The sequence below is a fragment of the Ostrea edulis genome, chromosome 3, assembly GCF_947568905.1.
Source record: "Ostrea edulis chromosome 3, xbOstEdul1.1, whole genome shotgun sequence".
Lineage (NCBI taxonomy): Eukaryota > Metazoa > Mollusca > Bivalvia > Ostreida > Ostreidae > Ostrea > Ostrea edulis.
Genome location: NC_079166.1, coordinates 15,568,043 through 15,581,975, shown reverse-complemented (window position 1 = coordinate 15,581,975; position 13,933 = coordinate 15,568,043). Strand labels below are relative to the sequence as shown.

The following is a 13,933-nucleotide window of genomic DNA, read 5'->3' as shown; positions in this document are numbered from 1 at the left end:
TGAAGTAGTGTTGTTTTTTATTTATTTTTGCATAGTTACATGATATCATATTCACCTGGGCAACGCTCAACAGTTGGAGTAATATATTATTGTTCATATTCTTAAATGGACATTATTATTGAAGTTGCATTGGGCTTTTGAAATGACAATCGATATTCAAGCTTATGAGGATCAATATTTTGTTGCCAGATTTATATAATTAGATTAAGGTATTTTTGTCAGATTGACCAGTGATGAGCTATATGTATGGAACTCAAACCATAACTTATCATATAGACTAGATTATGTCCTCTGTTGAAATTGCACTTTAAAGTCTAAACCAAATACGATGATGATTCTTGATTCTGAGGTTAAGGGCCAAATCTACAAATATTTCATAACTCCGTTTACCCGATCAAGATATGGGGATCGCGGCGGGTGTGACCTGTCGACAGGGTATGCTTACTCCTCCTGGGCACCTGATCCCACTTATGGTGTGTCCAGGGGTCCGTGTTTGCCCAACTATTTATTTTGTATTGCTTTAAAGAGTTATGAGATTGATCATTGTTCATTACATTCACCTTTCATCCATTAAGCCCATGGATTTACTTACAGTTCTAGCAATGAACTCACAATGAATATCTTCTTATCATGTTCCAGATTTTAAAACAATCTGTTTTAAAACACATTTTATTTCAACCTAGAATATTAAGCTTTTACAAACACATGCCTGTGTTCCACGTATTACAGTCCTGATTTGTTTTCATTGAGAATAGGACAATTTCATAGACAGCACATGAATTTGATATATAATTGGAATGAAAACATTTATTATTTCCGATTTTTAAGAAAGAGATGACTGATCAAAACATCATAAAACTAAAGAGTTTTATATTCAAGGGTAATATAAAATTCTTTTCCATTGATAATAGTAAAATTGATACCCAGCATGCATTGAACATCTATGATAATTCAAATCGAATTTTTACGAATGAAAACAAATAAAAAAAACAAATATCAGCCATCACAGAGTAAATTCAAACTAATGAACTTGAATGTTTTGTTTTGCAGAAAAAATGTGTTTGCAAAATAAATTATTGACAGTAAAATAGATCCATATGTATGAAAATTACAGCTGAGCTGCACAGTCGATACAGAAAATAAATTTATAGAAATCGATCAAATGAATCCATAGAAAACTGCCTTAGGTATACAATACGCTGTTGGTGTTAATAGACGTCGGTTGGGTACACGATAGAGGAACCCCGTATAACTTTTGACATGGATGTTCACACCGGCGGACATCCACGGTTGATTACCTTTTGTTCCAGTTTCTGTCACAAGAAGGAGCAAAGTGGAATCTGTAGCCTTGGTTTCCCGACCGTGACCTCAAATCAACACCCCCTCCCCCTGAATCAACCGGGGGTTCCCGACGATTAGACGAATATAATCCTCCATGAATACAAGTGTAGGATGGGGAAATTCTACCGAGGAGACAAACTTAGCAGTCTAACTCTAACTCACAGCGAATCGTGTTCATAAATTTAGGAGCGATGAGAAAATTTTAAATTATCAAAATCCTCATTTGAACTTTGATGCAAAAACTAAAAAGAAGTAACATACCCGAAAATGGTTTACACTGTAAGTGTAAACTAAAAATATTAAGGTTGTCCACCAGAAAGCTACACTACATTAAAATTTAAAAAACAAAACAATGAAAGGTTAAGATACGAACAGTGATCACTCCCATACCTCCTATAATGTAAAACTTATACGGTACCAATTTTGATGTATATATAAGCAATACAAAAAAGAGAGTTGGTCAAATAAGTGCCCTGGATATACCAGAGGTGGGATCAGCTGCCTAGGAGGAGTAAGCATCCCGTGTAGACGGGTCACATCCGTCGTGAGCCCTATATCTTGATCAGGTAAAAGGAATAATCCGTAGTTGAAATCAGTGTGCCAAGAACGGCCTAACAATCGGTATGAAACACGTCAGACAACATTTGACCCAATGATAGGTTGTATTAGCAAACTAGATCATTATATTGACCTTAGAATTTGCGAAATGCTGATTTTAAACGAGACTGTTACTTGTTTGTCAGTAGCTTGCCTCGATTTAAAAACTGACTATACTTCACTGTGTAACATAAATATTCGCCGTGTATAATAAAACATAGAAAATACATGACACCCCAATCAAATGACGTCGCAGAAGTGCGAGATAGAAAAATCTCACATGGCTGTCTCACGTAGGTAAAGTCGATCTCACTCAGGTGAAAATGTGAGAAAACCGTGGCAAACATAAAGATAAGTATTTCGTGTAATGATCAACAACTTGTATATTTAAAATGTCGTGAATTTGCTGATTTCAGTACGGTTTTCATCTTTTTATTTAGAATTTTGATATAGTTTATACATATGCAAGGTGAAGATAACGAACAGTGATCAATCTCATAACTACTACAAGCAATACAAAATAGATAGTTGGGCAAACACGGACCCCTGGTCACACCAGAGGTGGCATCAGATGCCTAGGAGGAGTAAGCATCCCCTGTTGACCGGTCACACCCGCCGTAAGCCCCATATCCTGATCAGGTAAACGGAGTTATCTGCAGTCAAATCAGTGTGCCAAGAACGGCTTAACAATCGGTATGAAACACGTCAGACAGCAAATAGTAAATACATATAAATCATATACAACAACATATCTGTAGTTTCGGAGTCAATATCCAACAGAGTCAATTTTCAATACGTTGAGGTCACAAGTGTTGAGAAAAAATATTAAGATGTTGAAAACTGACAGAGGGTAAGAATTTCACAAATTGAATCCTGTGTCAATTTTTAACCCAAGTCCAAATTCTGCGTTACTGGTGGAAGCACTATAAATAGTCACCAGTGTTATGGCGAATTTCAAACTTCCTTAAACTCGTAGTCTTGTAAATATATTTTATGCTCTAATTATCTTCTGCCTGTTAGGAAAAATCAGACCCCAATGGTCTTCACAATATCAATAGCTTCATCAATAAAGGAAAATTGTGAATGAACAACGCTTATAATCTCCATACAAAACATTCGGGAAACAAACACCTGAAAACGTTTTTCAGGAAATGTATATATTCCTTTTCAGACCTTTTGCTCTGTCAACAATCATTAGCGTTCTGCAAAGTTTCAAAACTATTTTAAAATTGGTGAACTGTAAATGTATATTTTGGTCGTACACTGTTATTTCCTTTCTTACAAAGGAAGCAGTATACTTAAATAGACTTCACAATATCGCTTGCACTTCTTGTCAGCAATATCACGTCCAATATCATCATTTACTACAATAACCATTGGCCATTACATGTATCATCATCTATCATAACTGTCCAATTTTCTCTCGAATAGATTTCACACTATCTATGTTTCTTATCATATCTGCCGCTTTTTCTGCAATCATGATGGTTGGAGCGTTCGTGTTTCCGGAAGGAATATTGCGCATGACGGACGCATCGACAACCCGAAGATTTGGGATTCTTCTAACTCTGCATAAAATATAAGACAAATAATCAATAAGTCTCAATCTTTTGTGTATTAAATATAAACTTGCACAGTTAAGCCCATTTTCTATTTCTATTTTTTTTTCAACTAATATCGGTCAATGTGTTAAAATATATTGCTTTAATTTAATTTAGCCGGTTTGCTAAGTCCTACTGTGTAGCTGATTTCACCTCTCATACTTGTAAGGGTCCGTGCTGTCCTACTCTCGATTTTGTATAATATTAAGCATAGCTCACTGTTAGTCATCTTCATCCGTTTCATTAAAGAAATGCAAACCTGAGTTCAGAATCAACCACTGCCGTAAGATCATCTTTGGCCCCCATTCGACAAGTGGAGGTCGGATGATAGACCGTGTAGGTATAATGCCTCAGTCTGCAAAACCAGTACTCGTCTGAATCTATAGGAAACTCATCACACTGGGGAGTGTATGCCTCTAAAGGATCCTGTGGTGAGGCACCAATTGATTGAAAAGCTTCAGTGTTACCTAGTCGAAGACATTTTCGTACTCCTACAAAATTAAGGATTCTGTAAGGTATTATCAAAAGTACACGCATTAGAGTAATGTGTGCTACACGTTGATTTATTTTTATTTAACATCACCATTGTCGATGATGGACTGTAACATTTAGGCTTAAGCTCGACGCTTATGTCCATTGAGCAGAGAGGGTTCTTTATCGTGCAACCCTTTCTGTGACACGGAACCTTGGTTATTGTGGACTTATCCGAAGGACTGCCCCATTTAGTCGCCTCTTACGACAAGCAAAAGGTACCGAGGACCTAGTCTAACCCGGATTCTTACGGGAACACTCGTCAAGACATATGCTATTAAGTAAAGAATTATAATAAAACCAAAAACTGGATATCGGATTAGCTGTGAAAAATATTATTCAGCATGTTTTACATCAAAATGATTGTTTAAACAATTCTCATATTTAGACATCGATTGATTTCTCTATCGAGAAGGCACACAGAAATCAGACACAAATGATTATTTACCCTAAAACAGCAAGTTGGGTTATACCTTTTTGTAGAAGATACTGCACTTCTGAACAGAGGAAATAAAGAATTTTAATATCCTTGTTAATGCCTTCATTTTTATCACTAGCAGAAATATGATAATTGTAATCCATTATTTTGTTTTCAATTTATATTGTTTAACGTTCCCCTAGAGATTTTTTACACTCATATATTAGATCATTGTTTTCATAATGAATTTATATTAATCAAGTGTTACTCCATTTACCTAATCAACCTATTCAGATCACCGGGAGTCTATTTAGTCAATTGGAGATGTTCTTCTCCCTCAGGACCCAATCCAGTTCTTTTTTCCAGGATTTGTGTCTGTCCTACTCTCACATTTATACTTTTATAGCCTTTATGAGATTGATCACTGTTCTCTTAATTCGTCATCTATTATTTCAGAAACTACCCATATCAATATATATTAACTTTTGCGTACGCGTCAGGACTTCAGCACACACACACACACACATTCATACATACACAATTACAGTAACTTATTCGGTAAATTCGGATCACGTCGGGTTGAGAGGGGGTGAGGGTGATCAGATCACGCAAGTCGCTTAGCGTCGAGTTTGATATGATGATCCACACCTGTCAACGAGACGTAATGCAACTCATCGGATTAAAGTTTCTGCAGTGCAATGATAAATTCATTATATGCCCCTTGTTTATTTTTAAATCCTCATTCATAAGATGATAAGTGCAATCCAATTACAGTGTGTTGACTTTTAGAATATACGCACCTCTCAAGAACGTCTTGATGTCGTCTGGGTGATCAAGGTAGTTTGGATCTATTAGTGGCGGATCAAAAGGATCATCACTCTGAAGGCGTATGGTCCCTCTACTCTTTGGATGGAGAAGAATGGGTAGCACGATAAATGTTCCTATATTTTTGTCTATCTTCTCTTGAAATTCCTTTTCTTTGCCTTGTTTTAACTTTAAATGGACAATCAGAGCACATTGCAAATAAAATACATGTGTTACTGATTGACCAATCATATTTGTTTGTTGTTTTTCGACCAATTATATGAAACAATAGGAGTCATGGTAATTCAATTTTCAATGATATATAAATTCATCCAATTTATCCAATTCATCTTACGGGAATCCCATGGAGATCCGGGCTAGACTAGGTCCTCAGTACCACTTTTTTGTCATAAGATGCGACTAAATGGGGAAGTATTTCGGAAGAGACCGTAAAAACCGTGGCCGTATTCAATTTACAGGAAATAGCTTGAATAATTTGGAATTTAATAAATTGACATATTCTAACGTAAATGTTCAAGTGAATTAAACTAAATAGTGCATTTCCAAGTGAAAGATGTGATAACTACCTTTTTATCAATATTAAGGTTATCTATAAATAGTTGTGTGATTTCTGGAGCGTAAGCAATGCTGGAGAAGTGAAACTGTGAATAAGGTGGAAGTATTTCGTCGTCCGTGAGAAACGCCGTACCCTCCAAATGAGTCTTGCCCAAACTACCTAAAATGGCACATACATTCTAAATATGCATGTATGTATGAATAAGTATGCATGATTGTTGAGAATTATCACAAATATTTTCAATAGATCATTAAATCTAATGTTGCATTCCTTCCTTGAAAGAAAGTAAACTTACTGTGTTTAAAAACATATGTGTAGCTGATTATTATATATGTAACATATGCATTTACATTGGTTGAAATATGTTGAAAATCGATTAAATTCTAAATATGTGAAGACAATATCCTATTCTTGGTGATTATCACCCTAAAGCATTCAATTGTGTTCAGTTTTGTGATTAAAAGTATCCACAGCTGGAAAATTGAGTGTAGTATGACATCAACCACTGCATCTATAGTAAACAATACCAGGAACTTCACATGACATCACTATGCTGTGTCCTGGTGTTTACTAGTGATGCATTAATGGACTGGTCTTTTTCTCAAGAACCATAACAACTTTAATAAACGATGGATGGATGGGCAAACCACTTATCATCATCATCATCATCATAATCATCATCCTCTTAGTGCATGTTGTTTACTACGAAGCATGGGTGTCTAAAGAATGACTACTGCGTCACATGTATTTCCACTGGGATATTAACAAAGGAAGCCATTAGCATCAGTGATTTGTGTCCTCCAGTATTCAGATCATTTTAAGTTTTGGGGATGAAGGACTCCACGGACCAGAATTCATTCTATATAGGGCTCACAGTGGGTGTGACCGGTCGACAGGGGAAGCTTACTCCTCCTAGGCACCTGATCCAACCTCTGGTATATCCAGGGGTCCATGTCTGTCCAACTATCTATTCTGTATTGCTTATAGGGAGGTATGAGATTGATCACTGTTCGTTATCGTCACCTTTCTCTTACATTTACTCAATAGATTGAAGAACACCATAACTTTCCCCCGATAATCATAATAGTAATATGATTAAGGTATTTCAGGATATTTGGTAGCACGCAAAAGGACTCTTCCTTCAATCGTATATAAGCAGGCTGTTTGCTAATATTTACATTCATATGGTTTATTTCCCAATTCAAGTTCCGTTTGATTTAAACTCCACAAATCATAATAAAATAAATACTGCAATACACAAGCCCCAATTAAACCCAAGGGAAGAATAATTTTTCCCACAACCCTCATGATAAATCACTACTACGTTAATGTACCTCGTACTACAAGATTAAATTTCCGTTTGATTTAAACTCCACAAATCATAATAAAATCAATACTGCAATACACAAGCCCCAATTAAACCCAAGGGAAGAATAATTTTTCCCGCAACCCTCATGATAAATCACTACTACGTTAATGTACCTCGTACTACAAGATTAAAGTATTCATTCAAAGTACTACACCAAAGCCAACATGGGATGTCCCAGAGAGAAAGCGGAATAACCCTTTCAACCTCCTGATGCGAATAACACAACTACACAATCCACGTAATATATTAAAAAAAATTTCAATCACTATGAATAAATACGTAAATCAATGCTAGTGTATATTAACCTGGAAGGCCACTCAATACACGAAAGAATACTTTCCAGGTAAGGCAGACCTGGGAAAATGCACGTGTAATTTTCTGCCTCGACCACACTCACAAAACAATCCAAACTTCATTACCAAGACAAAAATTATACTAAGCGCACATATGTGTAAACAATATCGACCACCTAGACGTGACATGAAACACTTCTTGGCTATTTGAAGTAAGAAAAAAACTCCACCTTTCCTAAATACGGAGAACTACTAAAAGACAGTGAAAACACACTGAAGGAAACTTGTCCTGCTTACATGGAATTCTAAAGAATAACTAATGCATCATATGGTATTTATACTCGAATATTGACATAAATAATGTAGTTGAAATGTTATTCACCTGACTTCATAGCTAAATATTGTAAGATGGTTATGGGTGACGAAACCTTGGCTAGGCTTGCCACAGTTGAGGAATTGTCATGGAATTCTAGGAATGTCATTACATGGTCCTGTAAATTATCCCCGACAGGGAGATCAGCAACCACTGGGATCTAAATAAAACCTGTGAATTAATCATAATGTATTACAACAATTTCGAATACGCACAAGTACGTTTTTGGTGTCCTTTGTTGCCATTCAAACATGCAAATAGGCATGTTATTAATCAAACATATTTGCAAATGAGTGAGTTTCCGAAAATATACTGTGTAAACCAACTTTTCTTTGCGTGCGAGATATTTTCGCGAGGTTCACGAGAACCTCTTCATCGCGAATATTTCTCGACGTGAACCAGACGTTTCGTGTTTCGTTTATGTTTACGATTATCTTGGTCGAAAAAATTAGTCGCCGTGAACCAGTTCTTGACTGTTAAATCGCGAAATAAAGTCTTCGCGAATAAAAGACGGTTTAGAGAAGTTGTTGATACTAAATTATTCTGAATGAAACATGTTGCATTTGTAATAGGAAATGAGTGATTAGTCTATTTGTTTGAAACAAACATTTATTCCTTTAATGGAAACTGGATTGATAGTTTGTCATACCCCTTTTGATTCTAGATGTTCCTTCGGTCCTATTCCAGAAAGCATCAGGATCTGGGGTGAGCTGACAGCTCCTGCGGAGACAATGACCTCTTTGTGTGCCATGATCACGTGCTTCCTGTTGTCTTTCACAAACGTGTCACCCACTGCCTTCTTGTCTTTGATCAAAATCTGAAAAAGAAACTCTAAAATTTCTTTTTGCACCATATGAGTACCACATACGTGTATATAATGTATATATAAGTAAGTAGTTAAAAACAATCCATTGAGTGAGTTTAATCATTGCACATGAAAGGTGAAGATAACGAACATATAATCATGTACATGCCTTTGTAACATGGGAATTCATAGAGACGTGAAGATTCCTGCGTCCCATGGCGGGTCTTAGAAAGGCTTTAACAGTACTACAACGCTCTCCATTATTTACTGTTTCCTGAGACGAGCAATAACCTAGGATTAAATAATGTATTTCATTCATACGATTTTTTGTTGCTGTTTTCCGCTTCACTTAACAATTTTTCAGTTATCTGGTGGCGCCTAGTTTTTTATTGGTGGACGAAGGAACCCAGATACAATATACTTGGGAAGAGACCATTGACTTTCCGCAAATAAATTGGGAAACTTTCGCACTTACCAGCGCGAGCGGGATTCGAACCCGCGCCGACCACACGTGTGAGGCCGTGTGATTGTGAGCGCGATGCTCTAACCACTAGGCCACGGAGGGCTCATATTCTTTGAAATCACGAAGTTATGAAGGGAGTATCACTACTTCATGAAATCTTACTGTGTTCAAAGTGATAATTTCAAAATATTGTGGAAGTTTCACATTCAGATATCTATTCCATGCCAATGAAGAAACGCAAGAGGGGAATAAATAAGAATAACCCCTTCAATCCTTACGTTTAAATCAACTGCGATCTACTGACAAGATATTATCCTCTGTCGGTTTCTTGTTCAAAGAATGAAGTCACCACATAATACTTATACCTTCCAGATGACATCAAGAAGTCAACATCTTTCAAAAACGTCTTAATCCTCCTTTCTATCAATTGACCTTTTAGATAAACTTTGTTTCTAATCATCAAAGATAAAAACACGAAAACCTTTAGCTATCGATCTTAATTATAGTGTTTTACTTTGATAATCTTGTAGATATAAGATTTTATGTCATACTGTCATTTAATTTCATTTAATTGTGCTTTATCGTTGCATTCCTTTTCTTACCATCGTAGAGCGTCTTATAGTAAACATTTTAAATAAAATGTTATATAAACTGTATTATCACTATTGTTATCATTACTATTTTTATACCAATCATTTACTATCCTTTCCTTGTTTTGGTTAATAATGAACGAAATAATTTAAAATATCCACTAAAAGATAGAAATCAGCTAAGGGTATATTCCTAAATATTCTTCAATATTTCATCTATGCATAAAATCAAATTCATTCTATTCAAAAGCAAATTTTAGTTATATTTAAAACCCATCGAAACCCAACAACGTGATCAGACATACCTATTTGTGATTTGCCGTTACAATCTGTGATGGGATATCCGAGTTCCTCCATTGCTCGGGCATAAATTTTCTTATTGAGGGGCGTGGCAGTACCGTCACTGACGGACAAATAACCTCCTTTTCCATGATATTCTATTATTATACAAAATATAAAAATCCATAAGTAATGCAATTGAAGTGTTTTCTTTCTGAAGCCTAAAACTAATCATCGAGCGTTTTAAAGTCTTGAAATGGGAAAATTACATTCTTGAAATGAGATTAAAGCCCGTAATCAACATTTGATGTATATTTGCGTTAATTTCAAGACACATTTTCCATAGCAAATAAAACATATGCACATTTGAATTATTGAATAATATAATCCACATTGGATGACGATTTTTCAATCCTATGGAAGTCAGCATTTGAAAAATATAATCCTTTGTCTGTAATGAAAAAAAAAGAATGTTCATTCGGACTATTTAACAAAAAAGATCTCTTTGTAAACACTCGTGGCAACAACATAATTATGGTTAACAACGGAAAGACTAAAAAGGGTAGAAGAAAAGTAAAACTTCAAAACTTTTGGTACCAAAGGAAGTTCTTGTCATAAGAAATACACATATGGAATATGAAAGGGGAGTTTATCACAAGTAATATTCATGTGAAATAAAATAGGTCAATCGCAAACCATTTAAAGGTGATGGCCAAGATCAAAGTTTTTCTATAGTAGGCCAAACTCCCGGGTCAAGATCACGAGGTCAAATATTTTGGAAACAAACGAAAGGTTTCGTCAAAAGAAATGTACCATTGAAATATAAAATCCCTATTTATATATATTCAAAAGTAATGGTCAATGATAGGTTTTCGAAATTGGGTGAAATTCCAAGTTGAAAGTGAAAGTTAGATAATTTGCTACCAAATGAAAGGTCTTGTTACAAGGGTTACATATAAAATATGAACTGTACTAAAACTCATATGCCCCCGAATCTTTGACTGTAGGAGCATAAAGAAATCCTATAGTCTATCACACAATCTTTCAAAATGAAGTCAAAAGCGACTTACCTTTATTTGAACATTATTTTATCAGCAATCAATCGAAGAATACCTTATATAAGACATGCATGTATAAGACGGAGGAAGGGCAAAAAATACCATAACATAAAATAAACGTATAAAAATGACATTAAATGCATAACCAACAGGCCCTTCTGCAAAACAAATTTACATCAAAGCAAATTTGCACGATCTGCTACGTACCGAGAAGACGTAAATGCAAAATGAACGATACACAAAAACAAAATTAACAAGTTGATACACAGCAAATAATTTCATATGCACAACAGTGTTATCTGTAAAATGACTGACGATAGAATAGAAATAAGCAGTTTTTCACAATATATGCATATACTGAAATCTACATACATTCACAATCGTCGGGTAGCGCCCCAAGAATATTTACGTATCCTTGTTGCTAGGAACCTTCAAGCAAAATATATGTGAATTGTGTTTTTACGTATATTCTTTTTGCAACATGGGCTGTTAATTATACCTTTAATGCCATATATTAGAGTATGATAGTCATTGGAAGTGTTTATTTTCTTTTTTATGGTATTTTTGTTTACTTTTCTGTCCCCCTATAGTGATGTCTATCTCAGTTATCAACTTTATTAATTTGGTTACAGACTGGATTTTCAAATCGACGAAAATGATTATGAAGCTTGCATTCGAGAATAAATCCCGATTTGTTGTAGAATACTTTTCTTTAGATTTCAAATTCAATAATTACTGGTTATTACATTAAATCGAGTATTAAAAGTAAGGAATAAAAAGGTATCTTGGGAGTTTAATTATTAACCTGACTTTTGAAGCTCTGGAATCTGCACATCTTCTGATTTAATGAAATATGGGAGAACGTCTCTATAGCTCCATCCTGTACACCCCTCTCTTGCCCAACCATCGTAGTCATGACGACTGCCGCGGATATATTGCATGGAGTTCATGTTCCTAGTTCCTCCAAGGACTCTTCCTTGTGGCCAGGAACATCGCTGAATTCAAAACTATGAATTTTCACATACATTTACAAGCAATAGTTCTTATTTCATTTGTTTTAAAAACAGAAATTACATTACATAATGAACGTTTAGTAGCTAGTGTATTTGGACGGTAAGTCTCCGAACCGATTCTCTATCCCGGCTAAAAGTCATGTGTAAAATGCAAAAATGACTTATTGGTTGTTCCATCGTCTTGCGCCCAAAATTAAAAGCAAATGACACGGGTTTTTTTTTTTAAATATGAGCATCAGAGGTCCAGAGTCGCGTCAGGCATTGTGACGATAATGAAAGCCAAAATTTTACGGACCTGATCGACACACATTGGTACTATATATCCGTCACTTCACCTTTATTCTGGTTAGGTCTATACAGGAACGAAACTTCTTGAATGGAACTTAAAACAACCGACAGACAGTATATCGTAGCTGCCAATATATCTATATTAACATTTGAGTTGTCATTCACAAAGAAAACTTGTAATGCTGTACATTCATAAATATACCTTGTCACGCATTGCCAAACACGCTTTCTTCTGAGGTACGCTTCTGAACATCCAGTCTTGCTTTGATAGCTGTATATTAGCAAAGGCTAATGGGATACTTATATTGTCATTTTCAAGTTCGGAACCACCGGCTTCTAGGATAAGTACTGAGGATTCCGGGTTCTCGGACAGTCTGTTCGTTAGAACACATACCGCCGAACCTGCTCCCACTGATAATCATTGGAGAGAATAACAGATATATTCAATGTGTTTATTCAATGGTGTTAACACTGTTTTGTTTTTCATACACATGAAAACGATTTGAGCATATAGCATTTCCAAGAAAAATCCTGTTGAGATCAGTATTTGGGAAAGAAATAATACCAACAAAACAAAAATCCTACAAAAATGATTAATTCAAGTATTCTTTCTCGTCTATCTTTAAATTTAATGATAATCAAAGTATGCATGATTTCTGAAGATGCAGTTGTGACTTACGTATGATGTAATCATAGGACGAATTTAGTGAGATTTGTTCATCTGTGTTGTTTCGGTTCTTTGTGAAATACACCACTGCTACAGCAAGGATTAAAACGATTATGGCCGCCTTCAGTACCATATTTTGCTACAACGAAGTCAAATGCAAATTCCAATTAAAATGACCATGATATTAATGTGGAAGCGTATGTATAACCACTCTTGTTGACCTATTGATTTTAAACCCATACACGCAGCATGTCATAAAGCATTACAATTCGAAGAGCACACAATAAAGTGTTATGCATTGTTATTATAATTATCATCATCACATCTCAATATTAAAAGATCGTAGCAAAGTATAGTTTACGAAATATGATCATTACCGAATGTGCGTTTGTGTCTCCACTCTCAGACACTCTGCGGTTCGAATATCCACCCTCCTTAGGTTTCTACACTACTAGGCTTAACCCATTAATTTGGAAAAGACAACATTACACTTCGACAGAAGGAAAGGCACACTTAATATAGGACACGGTTTATTTACCTGCGTAGTTCGAGTTTTTAGAATGCAGTGGGAAAGGGGTGCGTAGTCATTTTCAACCTAAGGAAATATTACCCGAAGTCATTTTAATATTCTTTTCAAATTAAAACGCGAATTGGAAACCTTCCATCCATAAGATAGAATTAATTGCAATTGTGCGTTTTCACGAAGAATTTCCAGTGTATCTGTTCTCATTAATAAGGATGCACGTTTAATTTCAAATCCAAAAATTACACCGTAGTTTATCGTGGAGATAAAAAATGTCGATAGTTAAGTGTAGTGTTTTTTATTTTAACACATATTGCAATATAAGAATTTAACTTTGTTGTCT

General features: G+C 35.3%; 1 protein-coding gene and 1 long non-coding RNA gene across 3 annotated transcripts in view; one reads left to right on the top strand and one right to left on the bottom strand.

Moving 5' to 3' along the window:
• LOC130053276 (uncharacterized) overlaps window positions 1–8,682 on the top strand; it is a 42,211-nt gene extending 33,529 nt beyond the window's left edge. For both annotated transcript variants that reach the window (XR_008801800.1, XR_008801801.1), the window contains exon 3: window positions 8,569–8,682. This is a non-coding gene — a long non-coding RNA (uncharacterized LOC130053276). The remainder of the gene's footprint in view (window positions 1–8,568) is intronic.
• LOC125674808 (glucose dehydrogenase [FAD, quinone]-like) lies at window positions 446–13,609 on the bottom strand. The gene is made up of 12 exons (XM_048912112.2): window positions 13,445–13,609; window positions 13,080–13,206; window positions 12,603–12,811; window positions 11,905–12,094; window positions 10,068–10,199; window positions 8,879–9,000; window positions 8,554–8,721; window positions 7,914–8,064; window positions 5,880–6,028; window positions 5,289–5,481; window positions 3,799–4,030; window positions 446–3,506 (listed from the first exon to the last, which is right to left on the bottom strand). The coding sequence occupies exons 2-12, from the start codon at window positions 13,198–13,200 to the stop codon at window positions 3,341–3,343; spliced, it is 1,833 nt and encodes a 610-aa protein (XP_048768069.2). The 5' UTR covers window positions 13,201–13,206; window positions 13,445–13,609; the 3' UTR covers window positions 446–3,340.
• Between the last annotated feature and the right edge of the window lie 324 nt (window positions 13,610–13,933).